General features: G+C 39.8%; 4 protein-coding genes across 4 annotated transcripts; 1 reads left to right on the top strand and 3 right to left on the bottom strand.

Moving 5' to 3' along the window:
• The first annotated feature begins 3,861 nt into the window (after nucleotides 1-3,861).
• LOC135627108 (heavy metal-associated isoprenylated plant protein 39-like) lies at nucleotides 3,862-5,374 on the top strand. The gene is made up of 3 exons (XM_065133070.1): nucleotides 3,862-4,133; nucleotides 4,492-4,567; nucleotides 4,723-5,374. The coding sequence occupies exons 1-3, from the start codon at nucleotides 3,864-3,866 to the stop codon at nucleotides 5,148-5,150; spliced, it is 774 nt and encodes a 257-aa protein (XP_064989142.1). The 5' UTR covers nucleotides 3,862-3,863; the 3' UTR covers nucleotides 5,151-5,374.
• Nucleotides 5,375-10,080: 4,706 nt separating this feature from the next.
• LOC103970851 (transcription repressor OFP13-like) lies at nucleotides 10,081-11,224 on the bottom strand. The gene has a single exon (XM_009384778.3). It carries the CDS (start codon nucleotides 11,164-11,166, stop codon nucleotides 10,420-10,422), a length of 747 nt encoding a protein of 248 aa, XP_009383053.2. The 5' UTR covers nucleotides 11,167-11,224; the 3' UTR covers nucleotides 10,081-10,419.
• A 5,550-nt stretch (nucleotides 11,225-16,774) lies between these two features.
• On the bottom strand, nucleotides 16,775-22,436 carry LOC135627343 (rho GTPase-activating protein 5-like). The gene is made up of 5 exons (XM_065133411.1): nucleotides 21,818-22,436; nucleotides 19,462-19,582; nucleotides 19,252-19,371; nucleotides 17,647-17,877; nucleotides 16,775-17,566 (listed from the first exon to the last, which is right to left on the bottom strand). Exons 1-5 carry the CDS (start codon nucleotides 22,234-22,236, stop codon nucleotides 17,021-17,023), a joined length of 1,437 nt encoding a protein of 478 aa, XP_064989483.1. The 5' UTR covers nucleotides 22,237-22,436; the 3' UTR covers nucleotides 16,775-17,020.
• A 5,038-nt stretch (nucleotides 22,437-27,474) lies between these two features.
• On the bottom strand, nucleotides 27,475-27,960 carry LOC135626273 (histone H3.3-like). The gene is made up of 2 exons (XM_065131464.1): nucleotides 27,889-27,960; nucleotides 27,475-27,813 (listed from the first exon to the last, which is right to left on the bottom strand). The coding sequence occupies exons 1-2, from the start codon at nucleotides 27,958-27,960 to the stop codon at nucleotides 27,475-27,477; spliced, it is 411 nt and encodes a 136-aa protein (XP_064987536.1).

A 27,960-nucleotide genomic window follows, 5' to 3' on the forward strand; every position in this document is an offset into this window, starting at 1 on the left:
AGTCATTTTTGAAATTGATAGATATCATGACCTTAGTAGTTTTAATCATAAAATATTTACCCCAATCTTCATCAGTAGCATTAAAACAATCTTCTTTATTTATAATATTTTCTTTTTTAATCTTCACACATGATAGTTGTTCTTAATACAACCTAACTTGCCACACTTATAACACTTGATCTTCTTTTGATTTACAATATTATTCGAATAAGACTCTTACTTGTTATTAGCATCATCATTTTTCTCTTTATCTTTATCATTACCCTTTTTTTATTTGTAAAAAGAGTATCTACATCTCCCCCTAAAGTAGAGAATCCTATCATTTGACGAGTTAGGAATTCCTGAGAATCAAAAAGATTTTCTAACTCTACTAAGAATGGTTATTGAACTCATCATTCAAATGATATACCATAAGGAATATATTCTTTTCAAGAACCACAAATAATATAGCATTTCATTAAAGCATCAAAAATAGGTTCATTTGGATCTAAGAGTGATATCCATTAACATAAATTTTTAATCTTCAAAAAAATTAAAAAATTAAGAGATCACCTATTTATCAAATCATTCTCAAAATACTTAGTCGAGCCATATTCTTTTTGTTAAGTAATGTATTAAGAGTGATATAAATCTCTAAAGTTGATTTGCAATGAATAATGTCTTCAAAGATATCATGAGAAATAGATCTTTTAATACAAATTCAACTTTTGTATTTAAAATTCTTCATCTTTTCATGCCATCTCATATATAGCATCTTGTATCTTGTGCTGTTGTTGCATTGTCACCGATCATATCTCATAGATCTTTTACTACGAGATAAGACTCCAAACAAATCTTCAAGATCTCATTGTAGAAATTCAATACTAAATCCATCAACTTTACTATAATATTTCATAATCGAAAGAGATTATCTTCTGCAGGAGATCTTGAAAATACATATTATCATCGGTGTGACTCTAATACCATATAAAGAAAGGGAGGATCACATGCAAGTACAATCCTTTCTCAAATAATAATAACATTGTACTACTAGCCCAAGATCAAACTAAATAGAAAAAGGAAAAACCAATGTGAAAAAAAAAATTTATTGAAATTTTCAAAAAGAAAAATATTTATAGATCGACTCTTAAACTTGATATATATATATATATATATATCACATATTTATAGATATAAAATATAAGAGTCCCTGATCTGTACAACTCTGTCTAAATCTTCTAAAATATATTTTAAACTAAGAATTTTATATTTTAAAAAAATTATCTAATCTTATTTAAAATATAAAATATTAATTTATGATTTTTCAAAATATACTTTAACTTAATAGACAAGGGTTTTATTTTGAACTATATTATCTACATAATTGAATGAAATTTTAATATTTTGGAAGAGAACACTCCACTTCAACAAATTTAAGTAACGTATGAGGAGATATTGAGACGATTAACACATTTCATGTGCAATGTAAAAATGATTATCCGAATTTTAATACGGCAGGACCAACTTAAAAATTACCAGTAGCAGCTACTGACAAGTTTTATGTGCAGTTGGATCTTCTTGCAGGATAGCTACTAACCAATGCATCGCGTGTGGCTTTTGGTAAGCTTCGTATTTGATAAGGTGGCCTGAAGGGCCCAAAGTTTAGTAGGATGTCATTTGATTCTATGGCATCCTTTGGCAGAGGAGAGGAGCAATAGGCATTTATAAGGACACTATTATCTAATATTCCCTTTTAACTTTAGCTGCCTTCGCATTCGATACGACGAACATTCGCACTAGAATCTCTCTGCACCTGCACGCACTCCGAGCAAAAGTGGAAATCACTTTTTCCCACCTTGTCGAAGTTAAACATATATAACTGAGATGGGTGAGAATTTCCAGATGCTTTAAAAGCTGTGTGTGGCTTAGATCATACGCTATCAGAGGGAGAATGGTGAACGGACGTCCACCGAACTGAGGAATGAGGAGGCCATGGCAGGACCGAGAGAAGAAAATGTGTAGGCCTACTGTTCCAACTTTTGGGTAAAAGATGTAGAAGCTCTTTTGTGCTATAAAACTAGTCTGCTTGAGGCTTCCTATAATTTATGCCTACTTTGTTATTCTTCGTTTTACTTCTGTGCTATAAAAATGCTTTTTTTTTCTTTCGCTTTTAGCATCATTTATGAATACTTTTTTCTTACTTAATCCTTCGTTATATGTCCAAACTTTGATACTATTTATCATGATCTAATTTAATGAGATAATTGAACCATTAATTTGATGATAATATATACATCGAAAGATAAATATAATTATTGAATAAATTTTATTGAAGAAACTTTATTAAAGAAGTTTTAATGAAGAAGCTTAAATATATTAACATATCCCTCTCCAATTAGGAGGAAGAATTTCTCTCAACAGAATAAAGGATAGAGCCTCTTAGGAATTTGGCTACAACGACGTTGGCCGTTGGCCGAAGACAAGAGACTGGTCGAAGGCAAGAGCAATGCTTCATTTTTCTCACTCTGATATCAAAATAATAAAAGATAAAAATAATTATTGAAAAAACTTTATTGAATAAATTTTATTAAATAAGTAAAAAAGTTTAAATATATTAACATATCGTTTTCCTATTTATATAGATTAGGAGAAAAAATTTCTAGTCGAAGAAATCTAACGTATGATTCACGCAGAATCTATCATCGCAACTATTTGACTTACAGTCACCTCCCAACAGGTCAGAGTTACTATTGGAATATGCCAACATCATCCACAGTCATGACTTAGGTGTCCTGCACATGGAGGCCGTCTGTGGGATTCCGACGGTCTCCATTTGGTCGAACCTCCTTTAACATGCCTTCTTCTTCTTCTTCTTCTTAGCAGGTGGTGAAGGTAAAAGAAGTGGGATCCAAGTTATCACGTACCATACAAGTCGATCTCCGCCGGCCTGTGACGGTGGCTTGCCACCCCCACCCGCACTGCACATATGTGAGCCAGCTGAAGGCTTCAATGACGAACTCACTCTCGCTTTAATGAAACTTGCCGTCGATGTCCCCCCATCAGATCTTGATGACAGTGCAGCACGTTGGATCAATTACTCTGTCGATTGCCACTCGGAAGAGTTCTTCTTATACTTAATTCATATCCATCCATTGTCCGATCATGCGTACAGATTAATATACCACTTCCTGCATATCCATGTTTGTTGAGAATCAAAGAAGCTCTTCGTTCCAAATCCATTTGAATCAAGAAAAGCAAAGCCATGTATGTAAATGCTGATGAATTAGGCTTATGGCAGTCTGCGTATCTCTTTTTAGACTGAAGGATTCTTGCTTTACATCCGTCAGCTTTTAAGGGTGTAAAATTCTGACCGTTCAGTGTGCAATTGCTTTGTGTTCTTGTCTTTCTGCCTCATCTCTAAGTCCTATTTTGTTGTCCTCCTAAACTCCTGTGATTGCGTTTTAGGCAATGCCTACCTCTCTCTCTCTCTCTCTCTCTCTCTCTCTCTCTCTCTCCAGTATAGTGCTTCAGCAAGACGTAGGAGACCATCTCGCTTCGAGTGCCGGTGAAATGCTCGACCTTTCCTGGTTTGGGACGAAACTTCTTTCGCTCTATACCCTATTCCGTTACGACACTGTGGCATCCCAATAGAAAGTCCCTTTCGGGCTTACCCAACGAAGCCACTTCCGAGCCTTCAAGGCGTATAAAGTACAAGTATGCTGCTAAAGCTTTCTGGTGATATGCCCTCTGTAGAATCGTGTCAAGCTAAGGATGGAGTGATAATTGAAGAGATGCATGACGAATGAGAGAGAAGGAGAGAATAAGAAGGCTTAGCAAGAGAACGATCGAGACCATGCCATCTTCCACCGACCTTGCAGAATAGGATGACGAATGAGGTGACAAGGAGGCACCTTTTTCTCGCTCCACACCACGCAAAATACAGTCGCCCCCCCTATAATTCTCCCGTTCGTGTCGCTCCATTTTGCGTAGGAGACCTGCCTACTTGGATCTCCATCGCCGTTTCCTCTGCCGCCTTTCCCTTCCCTTCCTTGGATCACTTTTCTTCTTCTCCAAACAAATACCTCCACCCCTCTCTGCCTCTCCTTCTCTTGGTCATTCGCATCTGCAGTTTGTGGCTGCTTCAAGGGATGAAGGTGAGATGTATTCTTTTTTATGCATTTTGGATTCCTTCCTCCTGTCCTGATGATGGCTCGCTAATTTTTATTGGATTCCGCCATCGGATTCTTGGGGCCTCTCGTAGATCTTCTGATGTTGTGAAGAGGAATCATCCCCTTTATTCTTGTAGAATGATTCTGATGGAACTTTTCGTTTTCTCTCTTCTTTTGAGAGAGAAAAGCTTTCATCTTTATCGTCGTCACTAGAGATCTTTAATTCTGATGGTTCAATCTCTGAAGAGCTTTGTTTGGTTACATCTCTTCCAAGTCTATGAGTAGGCGACAGAGTTTAAGCCTCTAATGTGATCATCCATTCATTCATCTGTATAACTTGTAGAAAATTGTGTTGAAATTGGACTTGCATGATGATAAGGAAAAGCAGAAGGCCATGAAGACTGTCTCTACCCTTCAAGGTATCGTATGCTCCACCTTTTTGCTCTCGTAGCGTATTCTTTGTTTCTTGTAAGTCAATTTCCATTAATTTAGATATCAGAATTCACTAGATAAAACAGAGTCCATTCAGTACAGAAGCTAGAATGACTGCTTCGCATCATACTGTATCGAACAGGGATCGATTCCATTGCGATGGATATGAAAGAGAAGAAGATGACGGTGATCGGATCCGTCGATCCCGTGAGCGTCGTGAGCAAATTGAGAAAATTCTGGCACACCAACATAGTCTCAGTTGGACCTGCGAAGGAGGAGAAGAAGGAGGAGCCTAAGAAGGAGGAACCCAAGAAGGAGGAACCCAAGGGGGAGCCCAAGAAGGAGGAACCCAAGAAGGCGGAGGAGAAGAAAGAGGAACCCAAGAAAGAGGAGAAGAAGGAAGAAAAGGAAGAGAAGAAAGAGGAGCCCAAGAAGGAGGAGAAGAAGGAGCCCCACGAGCAAATGATAGCGGACATGGTGAGAGCATACAAGGCCTACAACCCTCACATGACCACCTACTACTACATGCACAGCGCCGAAGAGAATCCAAATTCTTGCAGCATCCTGTGATCATCGTCGCGTCGCCAGAAAAGAAGAAGAAGATGGTATAATAACTCCGTGGGGGCGATTTCCCTCGACGACTCTGTGGAGTGACTAGTCGAAACTCTGCTACTTGGCTTGAAGCAAAGTGAGTGTAACGTATTCGAGGTGGCCCTGTACATATGGCTATGTGGTGATTTCGATGATGATGATGATATGGGCAAATAAAGTTATCAGTTTTGATTCCTTGTCAATTTCTCCCATAAAATTTTGACATTATTACATGTGTTATATGTATCTGAAGAGGGTTTTGGACCTCATTCTTGATCTCGATGGCATATCTTTGTCATGTCGTTCGACTTGAATATCCTGTAGGAGTTTGACTATGAAACATTTGGTTCTATGGTTGGCTGCCTGAGACCTCCTCTTACTTCTCATCGTCATGTTCTTCTTGCTCCACATGCAACATCATGCAGGGACGTGAAGATGGTGATTGCTGCATCAGCTTGAAGTCATCCTCCCATTATCCTAATCAGGATGGCAACATCTACAGTTAGAGACTGCAGAATATGCTATGAACACCCTCTCACTAAAATCATCTTTCAATAATACTACTGAAGAATGTCGAGGGAAGGGACACCAGAAGTCAAACTTGGATGAAGAATGCTTTAAACGAAAGTAAGTGGCAGAAGCCTCCAGAATGCCATTTAGGCAGGATCGGCTTCCAGAGATATCCATAAATGATGTCACGCGCAGAAAACAACGAACTCCTTCAGTGTTGATTGGTGATCCGCCGAGTCTTTGACTCTACGGCAATCAACTGTTGCATAACGCATTCCAGAGACGTTTGTCCTCAGCCCACCGAAATGACAGCACTTTAATCCAAGAGATGTTTGTCCGACTGGATTGAAGGACCGATCGAGACTAGAGAGGAATTCGCAAGCTCGACGACTCTCGACTAATCTTTCACTTGACCGAGTTAGCTAGCTTTCATCTGCCGAAAATAATCCTACAGAGTACGTTTCCTCCCTGTCGAAGTTGTGACCTGTGCCCATGATGTGCTTGGAGAAATGCCAGTGTCACTCGTGGCCTAAACAATACAGGGCGGGACGGGCACACTAGCACCGATGATTTCGTTGCAGCTCTCTCCAACTAAACCACTGTCCACAGCAAAAGCATTTAGTGGGGTGACTCGGATGATTTGACCCGCAAAGTACAAGCGTCCAAAAGTATCCAACGTGGAAAGGCTCATCTCCCTTATTATCTTCGAGCACCGTGGGGCCGTTGGGTGAGAGCTGTGGGTCGCTGACGGCGTTAACAAGACAGGCTAATGGCTCAGGTCCTTCGCCGGGCCCAAGAGAAGCCTTTCAACTGGATTCCCCTTTCCATGGCCGGTGGATACGCGGTTGTCCCATATGTGGACGCCTACTGGCCGAGAAGAAAAGCTTGGCATGGTGATGATCGGAAACGTCCTATCAATTTGTAGCGCAAGTGGTATTTGAACCATACTGTAATGGAGTAAGTCGCATGTTCCAGGAACTCGAAAAGCTGCTGTTTATTTCCATAACGCGTCAGGTGATGCACACCCTACCTAATTCTCGCACTAACATTGATCAAACCTGATCAGGCATGCCGGGATGCATAGGAGATTCATCAGCCCTGCACTCCACCAAACTAGAAATCCAGGCTTTTTTGCGTTCTATCCTATTGGGCTCTTCCTAAAGAACTGTAGGGCAGACACTGATAGGCCGATGTACCAGATTCTATGCACAAGACTACAGAATTGAGACCTTTGAATCACCACATCGCTGGGCTCCTGAATTCTGAACTGGGTCTCAGCTATTTCGTCGAACAGTTACGATGAAGCATTCGTGTCCTTCCTTTCTCAAGTAGAAGGCCCATTGAGATGTGTCGCCGGTCAACTTCACACTCTTTGGGTCTTTTGTCGTCAATGGACCACTGTAAAATAAATACTTTCAGGTGGTAAGAAATGATTCACTGAGGCTCATTATTAAAGGCACTGGTAAAGCTCCCCCCCGGCAACAGTTCCGTGTCTTGGTCTCCAGAATGAACAGCGATCTCGCTTATGCTTTTGGGAAGATGGCTCGAAAGCTGTACCTCAACTGAGCCACCTCATGTGCGTAGCTCGGAGAGGCCGACAGGAAAATCCAACTCAGTCTCGGGCAACGCGAACCTCCACATCTGGCTATGTGAGGGGAGGATAAATTAGGATCCCCATGCCCTTGCCGGTCCAACGCGGAGTAGTAGAGATGAGCGCCAGTGGTAGATGCTACTCCCAAGTATACTACGTAGAACTGGAGGAACAGTGATGTACGTGGGAGGGATTGATTTGATGCGAGCCCCGATAACTCTCAATGAACATGGTCATGGAGACCGGTACAAGGACCACATGGAAAGCTCCACCGAGCGGTATCACGTGGTTCCCCGGCCATATTGTCCTCATCAAACAGCCCCAGTGTTGGGGGGGGCGGGGAGGGTCCCGACGTGGATTCCAAAGAGGAGGTGGGGAGGGAGTTGTGAGTTGTGTTACTAAACTGTGTAATTAAGACATGCTCAAATGGAAACAGTACATGGACCATGTCCTTGGAGGACCTGCCAAGCTAGCCAGCTCAAGCTTTTCAAACTCGGCATGACCCCATGGCTCCTTCAAACCAACTTCACCACCTGATAACTATGCCGATGGCGTATTGCTACGGGATGCTCTCCCGTTTTGATCTTTAGATGCTTGTGCTTGGTTTTGTTTGTCTCACCTGGTGGCGGTCAGAGGAAGAGGTGTTGTGTGTTCTTGTTTTGTCTTCGACATGGCCAGTTATCCTCTAACAAAGAAACAAAAAGGCTATAGCGTTGCAGGCGCGCCCTGGAACTTAGCCTTTTTGCTTTTGAGCAGACGAGAGATCATAATTGTGAACTCCCGTGGCCGGCCAGATATCTATCTCCCCTTACCTTGACGAGTCGTCCTGGTGACATCGACCCTTCCTTGGCTCATGACCCAATCCCAAGCAAGTCAGATAACTCTGCACCCAACACAACCACAGAATATATTGGCATTTGCCGCATTAGAATCTTTCTCTCTCTCTGTCTATCTATCTATCTATCGCGCACACATGCACCCCACATGCACGAGGACGACACGAGCATGCATTAGCAGAATTATTTATAGTCGCAAGTTGCACAGTGATTTCTCCTAATCAATGTCGCAGTGGAAACGGCTGTAGTTTGGACCACCGGGAGAATGTCAGTTGTATTGTCAGCCTCATATTCTTTCTCTCTCTTTCTCTTTCTCTTTCTTAGTCTATTGTTGTCTCGTTAAATTGTTACATAAGGAACATCGTGTATTATTATTATTATTGGTTCATATTAGGTGTGGCTTGAATGCCATTGCCGACATTTCTCGAGAAGAAATCTAACTTTGAAAAAGAGAAAGAAATCATCTGGATCATGTCGAGATTTGGTAATACCAAGTGACCCTGGAAATGTATTTGGGGTTTAATACGTCGTAATATAAAAGCTTGAGATATTTAGGTTACAAACACTACAACTCCATCTACTGCTATGACATTGGAAATGTGTTAGTGATCAATTAGTAAGTGGATCACCACCTCTAACTTGCTTCACTTCTTTCCTATGGCTCCTTTCTTCTACTAAGTCGGATACCACGAGTAGATGACAAGAAAGCTGAGGGACCCCTTTTCCGTTAAGGATTCCGATCCAAGTTTACTCTTAAAGTATTACCATCCATTCGTGTAACATGAAGAAGGCAACGACAGCCCCACCCATTTCTAGTCCTGCAATAACCCATGTCAACTCTCCAGTCTTTCGACAAGGCAACTATGAATTAGTGCGATGTTCTTTTCATGTGCACCGTTGTTCTATCATCTCTTTGTCATAGTACGTAGAGTGCAGGCTAAATCCTTTGTGTTGAATGTGACTGCTCTTTCTCCTTGGTTTCTCTTTCACCTGGTTTGCTGGGAACTTTCCTTTCTGCTACTTGGTCTGAGCAACACAAATAAAGCAAATCATCATTGTAGGTTAATCAACGAACTATTAGCTTATGGGTGGGCTAAATCTTTTTTGCTTGTTCTCACATACAACACAAAGAAGACCTGTGATGATTACGACAATTTTTACTTGGAAGAATAAACTTCATGTTCAATGCAAAGCACTCGTTACATTTCACAATGGCGCCTGACCTTTTCTCAGAGTTCCACTGCCGGACAAGTTCATGTATTCCAAAACGTCAATAAAGGAGAATGCACTGGAGACTGAAGTTGACATGCAGCAGGACCTCTGCTGGAAGCCAAAGGATAATGCCCGGCCGGCCGATGCTCCCTTAGTTTCTCCATCGCAGCGACGTTGACAAGAAGAACCACGAGAATATTGTTAAACGTGATGACATGACCTGTGTCCTTCGACTAGGTCACCTAAGCGTCTCATTCCCATCCATATGTTCCTCTCAGGATGCACATGGCTGCTACAGGAAGAGTAGTAACCTCATTTTTGCCAGACGAATCAAGTGGAAGAGTTCTTCGAGGAAGAACATTGATGAGGGGGGGGGAATGATCTGAGCTGTATTCCCCGCAGATCAGATTGGGGAAGCTTGGTATTATTAGATGTCCTCGGCATGGCAAGTTGACTTGATGTTACAGGAAGCCCACAAGAGCCCTCAAAATAATGCAGTGCCATGTGCCGCTGGCCTTGCGATTGGATATGATTGCGCCGTGGTTCTTCGCGTTGGACGCTCCAGAATAATTCTCCCTCGCACACAATGATCTACTACAGCAAAGCACACTTTCGGGAAACGTAAAATTCCACGCAAGAAGCGTGAAATATAATGGAGCCGTAAGTACAGTGGGCCAGCCTCTCATCACTCCCACCTCCAAATCCTGCTCTATTCGCGGAGGCTGTTTAACTGGCGTAACAAAGTTATCCACCCGAGACGCAGCTGATGCAGAGCTTTTAAAGCAAGCAAACCATGGCGACGTTGATGACATTTTCTGTGGGAATAGAAATATACAGAGCAGAGACGGTGAAGTGCAGCGATGGCTTTCTTAAGCCAGCAGCAAGCACATAAATATAGCCTACCAAACTACCAACTAAATCCTATCCACCACCTCTCATCTCCTCCATCCGCAGTCAGTCACCTGAAGCAAAAGCCACCCACCGTTGATTCACACTTCCCCTTGGAATCAACACACTCCCACCAGCAAAAGGAAAACCACAGAGGCGTGCATGACAATAGTTACATCGGATGAACACAGTTGAATCGGAGTCCTCGTGACTAATCGGACACCTCACCGTCGTAGCAAGCGAGATGAGGAGGAGCCGCAGGGCGGTTCTCCTTGTCCCCGGACATGAGTTGCATTAGCAAATCCGCAAACGCCAGCACTATCACCTTGTGGTGCTTCTTCTCGTTCAGCCTCACGTAGCAATGTAACAGTTCCTGAAGGCAATGCCAGTCGCGGAGCTCGTGCGCCACCACCATCTCCTCCATCGACGCCCGGAAGTCGTAGTAGGGGTCCCGCGAAGCCATCGTCACCGTCATGCTTCCGTCGCAGAAGGAATCCTTCCGTCTCCTCGCCTCCGCAACTTCTCGAACAACACCCGCCTCCGGCTTGGCCTCCTCCATTATGGACTTGGTGGTTCGCGGGGAGAAGAAGAATCTCTTGGAGCTTATCGGCCCCAGCGGAAAGTTATCCGAGTCGTCGTTCACTCTGATGGTTCGCGGGGGGGAGGAAGAGGAGGAGGAAGAGGACATGGTAGCGACTTCGCTGCAGACGTTTTCCTCGTCGAGGTGCAGGAGATGTATATCGATGGGTGGCTGATCGCAGCTGGTCTCGTTGGGCTTGGAGTGACCAGACGAGGATGGTGAGGTGGTAGCAGAGTCGCAGTACAGGTGACAGAAGCTGGAGTAGAGGTCTGCTTCCCTGAAGGACTGGGTTTTAGGCTCTTGGATGCATGTTGGACTAGGCTTCATGTTGGTGATGGCTCCATGGAGAGACTTAAAGGAAGACTTGAGCTTTTCCATATACCCTTCTCTTCCCTGTGAGGATGCAGAGAGAGGAAGACCGGCAGAATGGGAGAGAGAGAAAAAAGGTGGAGGGGAAGGAGGGTGAAAATAGACAACTATATAGTTGCTGAATTTGTCATTTTGTCACATAGGTTGCTACAATTTTCTGCCTTCAAGCATTATATGTATATACATACATACATACATACATACATAAATATATATACAATTTTCTTTTCTTTTTTTGTAAATGATAAAGTTTATCTAGTCACTTCAAATAAAAATTATTAATGTTGGATGTAACTTTATTATATACTGTAATCAATTAAGTCATTTGTGATGGAACAATTTAAAGATGAATTTTTCATTTTCATTAGTTCTCCGATTAAACTATTGTAAGTGACAAAGTGCTGAAGGTCTAAAACTCTTTTTAGTTTTCTTTTATGATTTCTTGAATTTTAATGGGAGATATTCTACAAGAGGATTTCACACAGTGATTAATATGAGTCCACACCAAGCGAGAATGCAGCCCAAAAAATACACAATTAATATGTTCTTTAAGTCCACATTTTATGTTTTTGATTTATTTGTATGATAAAAATTAAATAAATCTTTTTATGATTGTTATATTTTTCTTTCATAAAATAACTACTAAGTCAATTTTTTCATATTTTTAAAACTATACAAGAAAAATCGAGGAAATCTTCCACTTTATATCAAACAAACCTATCCAAACTTTGTAACCATCATGTATTTTAATGAAATATCATTCATACGACTTCTCTATTGCTAATATATAACGCTACGTAAACATTTTATATTTTTAAAATGGTGAGTGAAAAATTGAATGAACCTATTATTTTGTACAAATTTTATGACTATAATTTTTTTTAATGAAACAACTTTCGTATGATAGTACTAGTACTAATATATTGTGTTATATCGACATTTTGTGAACGAATCTTTCATTTTATGTAAACTTTACGACTATAGTGTTTTTTCATGAATCAACAGTCATACGATTTCTTTAATACTAATATGTGGTGCGATGACGATATGTTATAATTTTGAAACGGTATAAAAAATTGACTGAACCTTTTACTTATGCAAAATTTATGACAATCACATATTTTCATGAAACAACATCCATACCACTTCTCTAATATTAATATGTTAGACTATGTCAATATTTTATATTTTCAAGAACTATCATGTTTTATCATATTCAACACCAAATTTTTACCTAACCATATTTAATTATATGATATTTGAGATCCACGTATCATACTTTTCTCTGCTATGGATTCTTTAGTTTAGCTGCATGAAAGTCAAGTGTTATAGTTAAAGAATAATTTACATGGTTCCCAATAGATATTTGTTGACTAAGAAATCGAAGACGCGCAATTTATATAAGGTCTTGAGTCCATAAAATGAGATGGTATATAATTTTTATTTATTATAATATTGACTAATTTGATTTCAACTCTATATAATTTAAAATGTTTCAATGCAACATGATAACCATGTTATAAGAGCTTACTAATGGTATTATCAATGATCCAAAATTTAGCAAGATTTCCTTTTTTTGGATTTAATGGTATCAAATGTTTTTACCGGCATTGACCGAAAGATCCCAATGGCACCAATCCTAAAACAAAACTATATAAGATATGATATAATAATACTATATGTTATGCATACTACTGAATATTTGTTTTCCTTTCCCTTTTTTTTTATACATATAAGACATAATCTAAGGATTTATATACACTTTTATTTAGTGAGTCAACAGAATTATCTAAGCCCAAATTTCCATCTCCTACAGACGTAATAACTTCCAATTGCATGGTAAATTATTTTCTTTTCAAAAGAAAATTTTAAAAGCTTTATTGATAAAATAGATATGAAACAATTCCATTCATGTGAATCAAAAGATCCAAGTCAAGATAAAAATTTCTCTAAAAACTAGAGCTTGTTAACTCTAGAATGACTGGCCTGCAATCATCCATAATAAACTATTTCTAATCATATTAAATTATTTATTATTATTATTATTAAATCATTATATGAGAGAGAATCTATTGATTATAAAAATTTCTTATCAGGAATATATATATATATATATATATATATATATATGATATTTAAATTAGTGAACTATTAGGAAAGATCAGTGTGTTTTTTCATGGTTACAACCCAGAGAATTCAAATGTTGGCATGATAGTTTTGGCCTCTTGCACTCTAGGACTGACCGAAAGCAGCTCTCTCTCTCTCTGTATCTTTGATTCTTATAAGATAGTTATTGAATCACATCCAGCGGGCCACACATTATGTTAAGGATGTTAGGAGAGGATATAGCTGGTAGTGCATATAAATTTGGTTGTGGCCCAATAATGCATTGCGCAGACTGCCTGCAAAGGTTTGACAGAAGGATATGTGTGGACATGATTAAGGATTTGTCTTATACTTATATCTGCGTATCAAACCTGAGCAAGGTTGTGATTGTCCTTTAGTAAACAGTAGTTATGCAGAACAAACTAGTCTTTTGCTGGACTCGGCAGCTTTTCTTTGAACCATTCATGGAATCACTGATTCCTCATTGATCTCTCCTCCACATCCGGACAACCACGATTGCTGGAACATCCATCATTTGAAGTTTTCCTGTCAGCCTGCAACTTGATACTTTTCCAGTTTTATCATGTTCTACAATAGAAATAGGAGGCCGGCCACTTCCTATGTATCTCCCATGCATAATGCCTGCCTGCATCCACCAAGTAAATTATTCCGAGCATTGTGATCAGATGACCGTGTGAGATGATGCTCTTCATTCGATCCACCCACTTGTGTACGATCATCTGTAACTCTATATCACCGAATCTGCTAATATGGTTAGTTTATGAGAAGCAAATGACGGTGTTCAAAATGAAAAGCCAGGGATCAGAGCCTCTCTCTCTCTCTCTCTCTCTTGGATCGTGGAATCTCCTGATAGAAGAAACGACTTCGATAAGCACAGATAGCGAGGGCAGTGAAAAAAGGAGCCACCGCAGCTGACTGTCATTACCGTTCAGTTCATCGGCGTCCGCATCTGTATGCATTCTCCTGCTTTAACACTTGGCCGCTTCTATTACTCTCCTCCCTCCCCCTCCCATGTCGACGCCATAATGCTGAGCACAATAAGTGGGCAGGCCACAGCAGCTGTTCAAAATCTGCTTTGGCTCATGTGGACCGGAGAAGGAACAAATCCAACCTGGGGATACTACAAAAGAGTATCATCTTCCTCTTTTGAGTCGGGAGTTCCCATGAACTGGCTTCTGAGCAATGATGATGCAGGCCATACAGTGTACACGTGAATTTTCTGATGTGAACTCAGTGGCTTAATCAGTACACCAGTTTTAATGATGCAAGGAGACCCCGAGCTTCCTTGCTTCCTTCTCCTCTCTCTCTCTCTCTCTCTCTCTCGATCTGCTACACCCATATCCACGACTCAAACAAAGGCCTCTTTTTGACGTCATGTGAATGTCACATCCGCATCGACGACCAAAATCTTATTTTTTTCTTTTGTGTTTGCCGAGTCTGAAAACGATTAAAAACAACTTTTCCTGCCAAATTGCATGAGAAATGGACATAAGGCCTCACGTGAACGTACGGTCGACACGATATCTTCGAATTTGAGTTACAGACCACAAAAAACACCGCGCCAAATCTAAGGAAAGCAGACAAACAAAAGAACAATTTACGTGGCGATGGAAAAGGAATCGAAACATTAGAGAAGAAGTAGCATGCTTGGTCAACGTAAAATACGTTTCGTTTTGGTGTGATCATTCAGCATGTATGGGTTGACAAGATGAGCTTAAACGGCTTCCATGGCAGTGACCACCGGATCACGAGCAGATTCATAGAACAGTATCTTTTAGCTGATGCTGGGTTCTCCTCTGGCTTCAACTCGTCATCTCACCCAAGAGAGAACGGTGCGATCTCTAGGTGGCATACCCCCTCCTGCCGTCCGAGCCGAGAAATGGAGGAGATGGACTTGGGCTGCGGCCCACCACATAGAGTTCTCAATTCATGGATCCATGTGTCCCTACTCTATTGGTTTGTACAAATGGAAAGCCCAGCCCATGGTATTCTCGGGCCTCACCATGAAGGGCTCCCCAGGTTGGGCTGGACGAGGAATGCACGGATTAGAACCCAAGGTGGGCCTGAAGTGAGAACGTTGCGGGTTGGAGTGGTGGAGATTCCAAAACTACAAGTGTTGTTGTGCTGCTGTTAGCGGTTGTCTACGAGGATTCAAATACCATCCATCAGAAACCAAACCAACCACAGCAGAGAGAGAGAGAGAGAGAGAGAGAGAGCATGGGCTGTTTCATCTTCTCCCATCCCTGTGATGCCGTCCTCCATTGACGACTTCCCTTTGGACTTTCTTGTGAGTCCGTCTCCCCTTCTTCCTTTCCTTACTCTTTTTGACTCTCCGACGACTCTCTCAACTTTATCTCTTCTTTCTCTGTCCGTTTGCACAATTGAGGTCCAAATCTTCTGCAAACTGGACCACGATGAACTGAGGCCACTGCGCTGTGTCTCCAAATCCTTCAACCACGCGGTAAGCCTTTACAGTTCACATGTGAGGAATCTGGTCTCCTGGTCTTTCTTCCTCCTACTCTTGATGCAGGCTATCGTCGCCCAACAGATGCACTTCGACTTCTCCACGCCGGCACCCAAAAAGTCCATGGCCTTCTCCAGGTACTGCAGCGCTACCATTTCTACCGTGATCTCCGACCCGCTCGAGTGACTGTTTTGAATGGCTACAAGGCACACGGATGCTTCGCCGGGTGGCCCCTCGTGGAAACTAGAGGTTAGAAAGCCGAAGACTGCGAAGCTGTCGGAAGGAGAGTCGCGGCGGATAGCGGTGGTGCTCTTTCCGGCCACGGACAGCGACAGAAGGCTGACCACAAGACCGGCGTGCCGGCATTGCAGTGTGGCGCCTGGATCACTTCATTTAGCCAATGCACATGCCTGACTGACAACAATTCTCCATCTTTGATCCTCGTCAAATTCTTTTCGTTTCGCTAAGCATGCTCGGTAGTGAATCCCTTTAATCGGTCATTCTGGATTGAACGGAGGCTCTAAAATCATCTTATTGTGATTCTATCATGCAATGGATTTTTATGAACTATGAAACTTTGATCAAATAATATACGTGACATTTACACATAAATAGCACAATCTTCCCCTTCGTCATGGTGGAGCTCAGCGTGTCGACATGAAAATATGAGGACGCATAAGATTAGCCAAAGGTAGAGGAGAGCCACCATGGATGATGGATGACTTCTATCAAGAACTGAAGTTGATGGTTCCAGAATCAAAATCGTAAATCAAAACCTTATCCAAAGGTAGATGGATGACTTCTATCAAAAACTAAAATCGATGGTTCCAAAATCAAAACGATAGAAAATCGAACATGGATGATCAATGATTTCTATCAAGAACTGAAATCGATGGTTCCAGAATCAAAATCGTCCATCCGGTTCGACTCCGTAACGAAATCCATAGAATCGCTTTCGGATTTGAAGACAACAAAAGAATAGATAAATGGAAAACCTACAAAACTGCAACATATTATCCATCAACAGATCCGAATTCTCATTTTGAGCCACTTGATATTGCATCTTACAAAGTGAAACAGTTTCAATCAATAGCAACCCTACTTGTGCAACCATGATGATGCATACATTTCCTACCACAAAGAACTAGTATCTTGCCCACTATGAACAATAACCTATTATCACATAAAATCCTGAATACTATTAAAAACACTAAAGAACATAAATGAGCCAAATGATACAATGATACATTTGTCCATGACAGACGACGCATATCATGCCCAGGCTTCTCTTCCTTCGGAGTTTACAGCGTCAAGCTCTGCTGCCTTCTTGGTGGATCTACTCAACTGCAACACAGGGTGCCTGCACAACTTCCTCACTCCTTTTCTAAAATTCAATCTATACATTTCACTTTCCACATTTTCACCTACATATCTACTGCTACACTCATCTTCTGTAGCATCTAAACCACAACAAACAGGTGAAATTTTCTTAGAAACAAAGTCATTTTCCTCACCAATTTCACTTTTCTTCTCTTCATCTCTACCAAGAGATTGTTCAGTATCAGGCAAGAATTTGCTTATAGTAACTTTGTCAAGAGCATAGATGTCTGTAGTTGTTTCATTTGTGCCCAGAGTATCTCTTTCCGAAGGTTTAGATGATTTTGCTTCATCCTTGTCACTTGAAGATTCTGAACAGGAATCGAGTGCCCTGACTGCAAAGATTGCCTCCTCTCTTTCTCGCAGCTTCTTTAAGATCAGTGTCTTGAGGAAATTCATGACTTGGACAGCATGAATCAATGCAGTTAGGGGATCAGCCATCTGAAAATTGGAAATCATGAAGTGGTTATTCAGGATTCACGCTTCATGAAAGCTAATGAATTCTAGCATCCTCTATTAACCTGAGTCATGTTAGGTGCAAAAACCATTGCGATGTTTCGAGCATTCATCTTATTGCAATGCTCATGTTCCACAACATCTGCCATCAAATTGATGGCCCAATCAAGTAATGCTGCTTCAGTTGGTGGTAGCATCCGAACTAGTTCAGAGCACTCTTCTTCAGTATTACAGTGCATCACCTGATCTGGTGTCAGCAAGTCAAGTACTCCTCTGGGTAATTCCCTGAACCAGGCCTGCAGCAGCAAAATTATAGCTTCCAACCATTTTAGGACTAAACACATTGCTCAAATAGGGTCTAAAATAAAAAAATGAATTTTATTTTCACAAACAGTTATGTTCTATGACATTTAATTTTATTGCCAACAGAATTAAGTTTGACAGACGCTGCATTTTTTTTAATTTTCCCAAAATTAACTTTTGAAAAGGAACATATATGAAGCAAAGCAAGCAAACAGAGACACCATAGTCCTACACAATAAAATACCAACGAAAATAAAAATTAAAAAACCCCAACCAAGATCAAAGAAAAGATCTAGGGCATGAAAATAATCATAAAATTTTCAGGATAATATTAAGTGGATTCTCGTTATTTTTGTGTGCATTAAGCTAGGTTATTGAATAGATAAACCTGGCAAAAGGCAAAGAAATTGCTTAAAGGTATCCACTGTGAGTGGTTCAACTCCAAAATTGACATCATGCCAACTAAATGACTGACTTCGGATGGCAGCATAGATAGGTTAATTAGTCAGCCCATGTCACCTGGTTAACTGCCTTACGTTGTTTAAACATTTGATGGAATATAACTCAACAAAGAGCATTTTTTGCATTGAACTCAAACTAATTGCACCTCGGAAAAATAAGTTCTAGTATTATCCTTCATAAATTGGTTTAACATGTCTAATTTCACAATTGTAGCTTCACATGCATCAACATCCATTCTACGGACCGCCTTTCAGGTGGGAAACATCATCTGTGAATTTAACAATATAGGTATATAGATCTAAGTTGACCTAATTACAAACAGAAAAAGAAGATGAAGCTATTTTTGATGTATCTAGACTCAAAAACATAAAGCACACTTTGGTATCTCCTATATTCATCATTTTCCATTCTTTGGAGCAAGAAAACCCAAAGCCCTAGGAAGGAAATGCATTTAGTAAAATCTATTCTACCTTTTTTCCTTGCAAATCACTTCCAAAGTACTGAAATTAAAAAAGAAAGCTTCTATTTTAGCCTTCTATAAACAAGAATCGGTATTGATCTGGCTGAGTGTTCACCCGACAACGTAATTTCTTACAAGATTGGGACACCTAACCTGTGAAACTAGGTGGGTATCTATCCAATACCAGTGATCATTGGCATGTTTTGCAATAATAAGAGTTGTTCAAAAAGAACAAGGATATTGAAGTAGTAAATGTATGAAAAAATCTCCATGTCCCACGGTGAAATTCATGAATTCATGATGCTTAACAAATGAAAAAAAAAACTCCATGACCAAGAGATAAAAATTCTTAAATTCATGATGGTTAACAAACCAAAGATACCACAATTAATATCTCACAACAGCAACAATGAGATAGATATATAGGGTTGGAAACTGAAACTACCTTTATCAGTCCCGCTAGACAATGCAAATCAATTCCAAGTGGTACAATTCCTCTGTTCAGCTGGTCTCTGACAAACACTTCTTGGCTATTCTCAGCATTAATTCTAAAAATTCCTTCCACCTTCAAGCAGAAAAGGAACAACATAAATTGTCAAACATCAATATAATATAATCATAATCAATTATCAAAATTCTACAGGAATGAGCAAACCTGTAAACCTCCTTGTAAATACAAGTGCCTTTGCATTGAGAGCAGAATTGTTGGCACACTGTTTCCTATTTTGTCATAGGAGCATTGCATAGATTCAGCAGAAACTCCAAATACACTTGCACTATGAAAAAACATAACATCATGTGAGATCACTTATTAGAGCATAAGAATTGCAATTTGTATGGCTAAGATCAGATGGAAAGTAAGTCCATGGTATAAATATGGCAGAGACTCCAAATACAATTGCACCACGGACAAGACAATTAAATTGACAGATACTGTTGAGGTTCTTATAATTAATTAAGTGTTTCCTAAACTTCAACCAGAAATTTGCCAGAACTACTAGAATGTCATAAAAAAATCCACCTAACAGAGGCCGAAACATATACTTGAGAGCTAGGCTACGTCTCCTCTATATTATACAATGAATTAGCTCAAACCATACTTGATAAGCACCAAGCTGTCTCATTTACTTCAGAGTTCCTTCCCTGCTTTGAAATTGAAACTGGATGAAAAAGATGATAGTTGGCAACTTCGTATAGAATGCTTGAAGCTGCAGAAATTGCTAAAACTTGTATTTCAGGCTGCTCTTGAATAAATCTACTATTTGACAAAAATTACAGTTCTAGGGGGGAAGGTCAGTCAACTATTAGTAAGAGTTGCTTATCACCGATATACACAACCGGTCAAGCTCCTTCTGCGACCAAAGGAATTTTCTTGGTATGTATATGTGCCACTATGGCAGGTATAACAAAATATAATTTTCTTGATTTTCTTGTGTAAATAGTCATCTTCGTGCATTCATAAAAAGGCTCAAGAGAACTCTAAAACATAGAAGAGAAAGCAGTGCAAGATTAGTAGGAAAGCAGACTAACAGACTCAATGCCAAATCAAGAAATAATGGGGGGACAAAAGACTATCATAAATGCTCAAAGGCTTCTGGCAAGAATAACAGCCTAAGAACACAATGAGAGAACGAATACAAGAAACGCTACTACGTGAATGTACTGAAAGCAAATTGGGATGAATGCCACAGAACACGAGACCATCATTGGAAAAACAGGAAATATGGGCTGCTAAACATTGATAAAATGATGGCATAACTACGTCCAATTGGATATGCATGAGAATCATACAAGGAAAGTGAAGAAGAATTCCGTGTAGGAATTAGAAATCCAGAAGACAGGCAGCTGCATAGTGATGGCAAGGAATTGATACAACTTATTTGCACAAAGGTGAGCCAATGAGCAGGACACCCTGCGCCATCCAGAAAGATACTAGAAACTTAACAAAGAGGCTACCGTATAGCAGATAAGTGGCATCGGCAAAAAATGGATCATATTGAACACTCTGAAGATGCAGTACTTTATATTTATGTAGGCACTGGTGACACTAGTCTGATCATACTCCCCTTTCTTTTTGAAAGGATAAAGGAGATCTTTACCTTCCATTTTCAAGCCTTCTGTGAAGGAGAAACAAAAAAAAAAAGACAATTGCTATTCAAACATACGCAGCCATTTTCCTCACTTCTGAAAATCACTTCCAATATTTTTCTGACATGTTGGAGTATGTACCACCTAAGGTCTCATTTGTTGCCAGTAGAAATCCTAAGATATTTCCAAAAGTACCAAATAGGAACAAACTCCAACAGAAATCACCATTTTGTGTTGGGATACATCTTCAAAATATTAACTTGGAATTTCCAAATTCGAACCATTATTTATGTTTGGCTGGGGAATACTCTTAATGCCATATAATATGGTTAATTTTGGAATTTCCAAAGCCATCATCCTTGGAATTTTCAAGTTCCAAGGACCCAAAATCCCCATAGTTTGGGCAGCTGACTGAAACTTGTAAGCTTCCCAATTTAAGGTGGGACAAGATGATGTTTGGTTGAAAGGTGGGATGTCAACGGAAGTCCCAACAAAACCCCATTCCAAATAGGGCTTGCTTGTGTGATTTTGAATAAGGATCGGATGAGGTTAACGCCGGTAGAGCGCACTTGACAGTAGGTTAACCAAGAATGATCCTAAAAGAGATCGGCATAGTTTATATCCAAGCAAAACATCAAAAATGGCCAGATTAGTATGGCATAAGGAAGCGCATAAAAAGAGTCTGATGCATTGATGACCCAACCATGATTGTATCACAAGTCCAGAGTTCCTGTTGAGCACGATCCCAAGAGACTAAGGTTCTCTAAAAAAGAAGCAAAAAAAAGTAACAGAGAACTGTTCATAAAGATGAGGATTCTACAAGCTTAAAAGTGCTAAGTACACCAACCATAACATGTTTCCCAATCAAGAAACTGAAGTCTCCCGGAACAAAGAAGTAAAGGGAAAACGAAGCAGGATTAGACCTGGCACTGGGAACCCTGAGGGGAACCTCGGGCTCCAGCTCGACGGGCAGTCCGAGGAAGCCGTCGAACCGGTCGAAGGTGACGTGAGCGACGTGCCGCACGTCGGTGGGCCACCCGATCTCCATGGACGCCGGGGAGGCTGGTCGGCACACCCCGCCCTCCCCGGCGCCCACGTTGCACATCACCAGCGACTTCCTCAGCGCCGCCACCACAACCGCCATTATCGAGAAGGGTTGATGCTGGCCGTGGTCCTCCCTCTCCTCCCCCTCTTCCCCCTCCGATCCCGGCACCATTAACGGCGGAGAGATCGGGCACTCCTCTTCCTCCTCGTCCTCTTCGTCCCCCACAGCCTCGTCTTCTTCAGGGATGTGCTGCTGCGAGGGGGACGAGGAGCCGAGGTGGAGCTGTAAGCGGGCCATGGCGGCGGATGTAAGGGGATGGAGGATTTAGTAGAGGCGGGTCAACCAAGGACCGGTGGCATTATTGTATAGGAAGGGACGGTGGATGGGGTTGGGAAGAAATTAGAATGCTGATGTGGGTGGAAGCGGGCGTGGTGGTGGTGGTGGTGGTGGCGGTGGTGGTGGTGATGATGATAGAGGAGAAGCAGGATGGGGGAATTTGGAGGGTTGATGATGACTTTTATCTTAACGCACACGACTTCCAAATTGATTCGTCGTTGTTCTCCTTTTATTTGATTTTTTTTTTGTTTTTTTTTTGACTTTTAGTTGAGTTTATCTTTCTTTCTTTCTTTCTTTCTTTTTCTCCTCTCTTTGCAAGACGAGAAAGAGATGGGACAGTGGGAGGAAGCAAGCGTCCACATCGACGAAGATCGGCTCGTGAAGATGACAGCTGGGTCCACGTGTCTGTGGGACCCACGACGAAGCGCTACGTCGTTTACGTCTTGCTCCCGTTACCATCTCGACCCAGCACAGCACAGCACAGCACGAGACGGTACGGCGCAGGTATTTACTTTCGCTAATGCCAAGAGCCCCGGGGGGACCCAGGCGCGAAGGTCGGTGGGACCCGTGGGCAATGACGACGTATCATTTTGTCGACGGAAACCGGGGCTTGTGATCCCCAACATGCTTCCGAACAAGTGCGCGGTCTCAGCTTCTTGGCCAGCCATCTGTCGCTTCCGTCTGCTTTCTTCCGCCGTGGCGCCGTCGACCTGCCGCCCGCGCAGCGACTGTGCGTTGGGGCTGCTCTCCGCGCAGGTGTCGGTCAGCTGACACCGACGTGACGATTACTTGGTATACCACCAAATCGAAGCGTCGTCGTCCGAGTTCCACGTGGCATCACGTGACATTTAGCATCAGCGTAGATCGTTAGGGCAACCGTCCAACGGACAGTATCTTGGACTCATCCGGCAATTGCCAAGAACGTCCCGAATCTTCATGTCTCGGGCTACCGAAGGAGGGTAAATATGTCAAATTCGGAAAGGATAAACGACGGCGACTGTGCGCAGCCTTCTTGCCCAAATCCTTGGTAACCTTCTCGGGGATCCAAAGTGGTCTACGTGTAATTTAATTTAGTTTTGTAATTGTTAGGAAATGGAATTATGATGATTGCTGCACTCTCGTCACCCCACCCCATGCAAGAAGGCAATTACAATGGTTGAAGAAGGTGCCGGCAAACATACTCATGAAACTATTTCGACCAAAGGACAGCTTTCTCTGTTTGTGTTCGTCTTCTAATACGGCTCCAAGGAATGTTTGCAGGATCTGGGTTGCGAAATGGACATGCATGACCCAACCATTCTCATTTCCTTTTTACTTATTGTGTGGGTGTACTAATCAATTCATCCATGCGTACCATTAAACACCATGGTTAAAATACTCTATTTCAGGTTTTAAAAAAGTTATTATAAATATATATAAATTAATTTCTTAGCTTTATAGATATGAGAAGGTAATTATGGGATTATCCATCTTGTCCATAATAGATTTTTTATTAATCAGATAAATACCTTAATATCGACATCTCAATGTCAAGTGGTCGAGACTTTAGTATCATGTTCCTAGTATTTTCATCATGTGCGACTAGCATAATAATACTATCGATCACATCATATCTAAAAATACATAAAATCATCCCACATTTGCAAAAATAATAATCATAAAACTCTCATTCAATTAGTGTTTTTAGATGTCAACTCATATGCTAATTTAATTATCGAATGGAATTTGTGATAAAATTCTTGACATTGACAACAAACAAACACGAGATAAGATCATGATTGATTCAAAGTCAACGTCCTGTTTGGATAATCAAATTTAAACATAACATAATCTCAATATGATTTTAAGATTACGAATTAGGTCAACAAAAAATTTTGTTGGGTCCATGATGTTTAGGTAACTCACTCTCCATGCATGCATGAGACGCAAGTGGGATTTGGATAAGAGGATCCGAAATCTATTATTTAGGTGGTGGTAGAGTACAAGTCTAGACTTTGATGGTATGCGGTTCGAAAATATTAATGAATCAATCCCCTTATCGATGAAGTTAGGAGATATTTGGTCGCCTATAAATGAAGTATCCATCTCTTGCAAGTGGGCTTATGATATAAAACATTGCATGACATCTCATGGAGGGTTACATTATAAATCAAAGACTACAGAAGAACAGATACGAGCGAATTAAAGTTATCGCTTATTAATAACAACGTAACGATCTGAGATCACATGAATAGACATATCTCATGCACGAGTCTGTCGAGTCCAAAATCTTGCTGACTCGGTATCTCTAAACCTAACAAATAGAGCATGTACTATGATCAAATCCGAAGGCCAACAACAGTCGGTCAATTACAAGAAGAATGACAATGAGATGCACATGCATTATTTTTCTTAAAGTTCAAACCAATTGTGGTCAGTCAGTAATAGCATTTCGCAGTCGGAGACAGAAAAAAGCATCTCATCATCACCATCGCCATGATCGATTGCAGCTTATGTTCGTCAAACAGCGATAAGGTTTAGTTAGCTGTAATGATGAGAGACAGAATACGAGTCCGCAATCAGCTGATTAAGCAAAAAGGACAGTGTGTGAGAGTAGTTTATTCGTACACTTATCTGCAACGCTAACTGATCCACAAACTTGATCCTTCAATTAGCTGGACATCTTGGGCTCGATTTGAAAGATCCCTTTCTATTGAAGGCCCAATTAGCGGTATATGTATGTACGGCAATTACACACTTCACTTATATAAGGCTTTCCGGAATACTCGAATCCAAAGATACATTGGCTTGTTGTAGAGAGAAAGGGAGAAGTTAGTATAAAGAATGATTAGTGTTTTAAATCCTTAGTATCTTGAACTCATCCAAAAATATATATTTATAATAATAAAAGAATAAAATATAATTTTTAATAATAATAAAAAATCATCAGAGCCTAATAAATCTCCTCGTCCTCATCCACGCACAAAACTTATTCCCATCTATTTGGATAAAACAACTAACGTTCATTATCTACCTAAATCTTTCACTTCTCATCTGTTTCAAATTATTCCAAATAAGTTATTTTGGATTATATTTTATGACACACTCTTAATTTAATACAATTATGACTTAAAGTTGTTTTCGAAAAAAAATAAAATTTCTGTTTTGCTAAGGCTTTTATAAAGATGTCGATAGGCTGATATTCGGTGTTGTAATAGTTCATTTGAATATTTCTTTTATCTATCAAAATAAAGTGATATTGAACTTTGATATATTTGGTGTGTCCATAAATATAAAACTCTTCATCATTATAATAGTAGACTTATTATCATAATAGATTTTAATTGGTATAACTTATTTTTTTTAGATTTACTAGAACTCTTTGAGGCTAAATTGTTTGATATGTCATATTTATAGTTGTAACATATTCCACCTCAGAGCTTGAGAAAATAATATATTTTCGCTTTTTAGTTGTCCACGAAATTACTCCTAAGCCAAGACTAAGCATAAATTCTAAAGTATTTTTTTTTTATCTATACAACTAGCCCAATTGCTATCTGGATAAGAATATAAGTTAAAATCTTTTCTTGATGTATATAATAATTCTTTTAGCCATGTCAAAATGATATCTACGATAGATGTGCATGAATCGAAATAACAAACTAATTATAAATATAATGTCAATGTGTAAAATAAATTAATCCTCAAATTAAACTTCTATACAGTTTCTTATTATTTTTTTAACTCTATCATCTAACATAAGTTTATCATTCATATTCATTGGAGTATTCACTGGCTTACAAACTATTACATCAAACCTTTTAAATAAATCTTTAGTATATTTTTCTTGGTATAAAAAATTTTCATTTGCATCTTGAATAATTTTCTTTCTTAGAAAATAATATAAAAGCCCAAATAAGTCATTTCAAATTCTATCATCATAATTTTCTTAAATTTAGTAAGCATATCCATTATATTTTCAAAATAAATTATATCATCCCTATACAAATAAACAATAAGAATTTTCATATGCTGAGCTTCTATATATAAAGTTGGCTTAATTAAACTTTTTTATAATTATGTTAAAGAAAATACATATCAAGTCTATTATACCATACCCTTTGTTTCAAACCATATAATATTTTTTTTCTAATTTGTACATTTTATCTTATTGCCCTTTAGTTTTTTATTCAAAAAGATTAATTTAACATCAAATAGATAAACCTTTTTTTTTGCTGTCAAAACTAATACTATTCTAATTCTATCAATTTTAAAAAGTAATTTTTTTTTTTAAAGTCAATACCTAAAATTTGAGCATACCTTTGGTAACTAAATAGACTTTATGCTTTTGTGACAAACCATGAGGATTAAATCTTGATTTATACATTCACTTGAGTCCAATTGTTTCTTTTCTTTTTTTGACAAATTTACTAGCCTTCTAAGTCTTATTTTTTTTCAATAACTTATAGTTCATCATTCTTCTATCTGAGTTATAGTTACACCTTCAAAACAAGTAAATTCTAAAGCAAAACATATAAAATTATCAAATTGATAAATTTTCTTGGAGGTATTTTAGTATCACTAGAATCATTTGAATTAGAACATTTGTGTATTGCAACCATTAGAATTTCAATGGCTTTAAAGTTTTAAACTTCTTCATTAAAAATAATATTATGACTTATGATTATTTTTTTAGTTGTAGGATTATAAAGTCTAAAACATTTTATTTCATTACTATAACCTCACAAATATTAATTTAATTAGTCATCAATATTATTTCTTTTTTTTAGGAACATGAAAATAAGAACACAACTAAAAACATTCAAGTGACTCACATTTGACTTTCTGTCTAATCATGCTTCATATAATATTTTTTTCAGCTTACTACAGAAAGCGATTTAACAAATACTCTATTATATCCACAACTTCTTTCCATAACTCTTTTTGTACTATTTTTGTTTAAACATGCACCTAACAATCTCGACCATAACTCGATTTTTTTTTCTCGATCTACTATATTTTATTGAGAGGTGTAGCATGCAATCAGTTTTCTATTAATATCTGTATTTTTATAAAAAAAATCATTGAAAGTGAATTCGTCTCATCTATCAATATGTAAAATCTTGATAAAAAAATTTATTTTATTTTTTTACATATGTTTTGAATTTTTTTAAAATATAGAAGACTTTAGGTTTTTCTTTCAGAAAAAAAAAATCACTCTTAGACGCGCTCACCGCGGATGCGGCGGGCAAGTTCGACATCCTTGGGCATGATGGTGACGCGCTTGGCGTGGATGGAGCAGAGGTTGACGTCCTCGAAGAGGCCGACGAGGTAAGCCTCTGCGGCCTCCTGCAGGGCCAGGACGGCGTGGCTCTGGAACCGGAGGTCCGTCTTGAAGTCCTGCGCCACCTCCCGCACCAGCCGCTGGAACGGCAGTTTGCGGATGAGGAGGTCCGTGCTCTTCTGGTACTTGCGTATCTCCCGCAGCGCAACCGTCCCCGGCCAGAACCGGTGCGGCTTCTTCACCCCGCCGGCCAGGGGCATCGTCTTCCTCGCCGCCTATCCCAACACTAATCTAGCATCATCAGAAACAGAGGAACAACGATAAGAACAACAACGACAAGTGATCGTGACCTTGGTGGCGAGTTGCTTGCAGGGAGCCTTGCCGCCGGTGGACTTGCGCGCGGTCTGCTTCGTGCGAGCCAT

The sequence above is a fragment of the Musa acuminata genome, chromosome BXJ2-11 (assembly GCF_036884655.1).
Source record: "Musa acuminata AAA Group cultivar baxijiao chromosome BXJ2-11, Cavendish_Baxijiao_AAA, whole genome shotgun sequence".
Lineage (NCBI taxonomy): Eukaryota > Viridiplantae > Streptophyta > Magnoliopsida > Zingiberales > Musaceae > Musa > Musa acuminata.

Bases quoted from the DNA above. Each gene is read 5' to 3' on its own strand.
- LOC135627343 (XM_065133411.1), bottom strand. From the start codon at position 22,236: ATGGCCCGCTTACAGCTCCACCTCGGCTCCTCGTCCCCCTCGCAGCAG. The intron at 19,372-19,461 runs GTTTGCTCATTC...TTCTGCTTGAAG, and splicing joins ATTTACAAGGAGGTTTACAG to GTGGAAGGAATTTTTAGAAT. The intron at 17,567-17,646 runs GTTAATAGAGGA...TCCAATTTTCAG, and splicing joins TTGCACCTAACATGACTCAG to ATGGCTGATCCCCTAACTGC.
- LOC135626273 (XM_065131464.1), bottom strand. From the start codon at position 27,960: ATGGCTCGCACGAAGCAGACCGCGCGCAAGTCCACCGGCGGCAAGGCT. The intron at 27,814-27,888 runs GTCACGATCACT...GTGTTGGGATAG, and splicing joins GCAAGCAACTCGCCACCAAG to GCGGCGAGGAAGACGATGCC.
- LOC103970851 (XM_009384778.3), bottom strand. From the start codon at position 11,166: ATGGAAAAGCTCAAGTCTTCCTTTAAGTCTCTCCATGGAGCCATCACC.
- LOC135627108 (XM_065133070.1), top strand. From the start codon at position 3,864: ATGACGAATGAGGTGACAAGGAGGCACCTTTTTCTCGCTCCACACCAC. The intron at 4,134-4,491 runs GTGAGATGTATT...TATAACTTGTAG, and splicing joins GGCTGCTTCAAGGGATGAAG to AAAATTGTGTTGAAATTGGA. The intron at 4,568-4,722 runs GTATCGTATGCT...TGTATCGAACAG, and splicing joins GACTGTCTCTACCCTTCAAG to GGATCGATTCCATTGCGATG.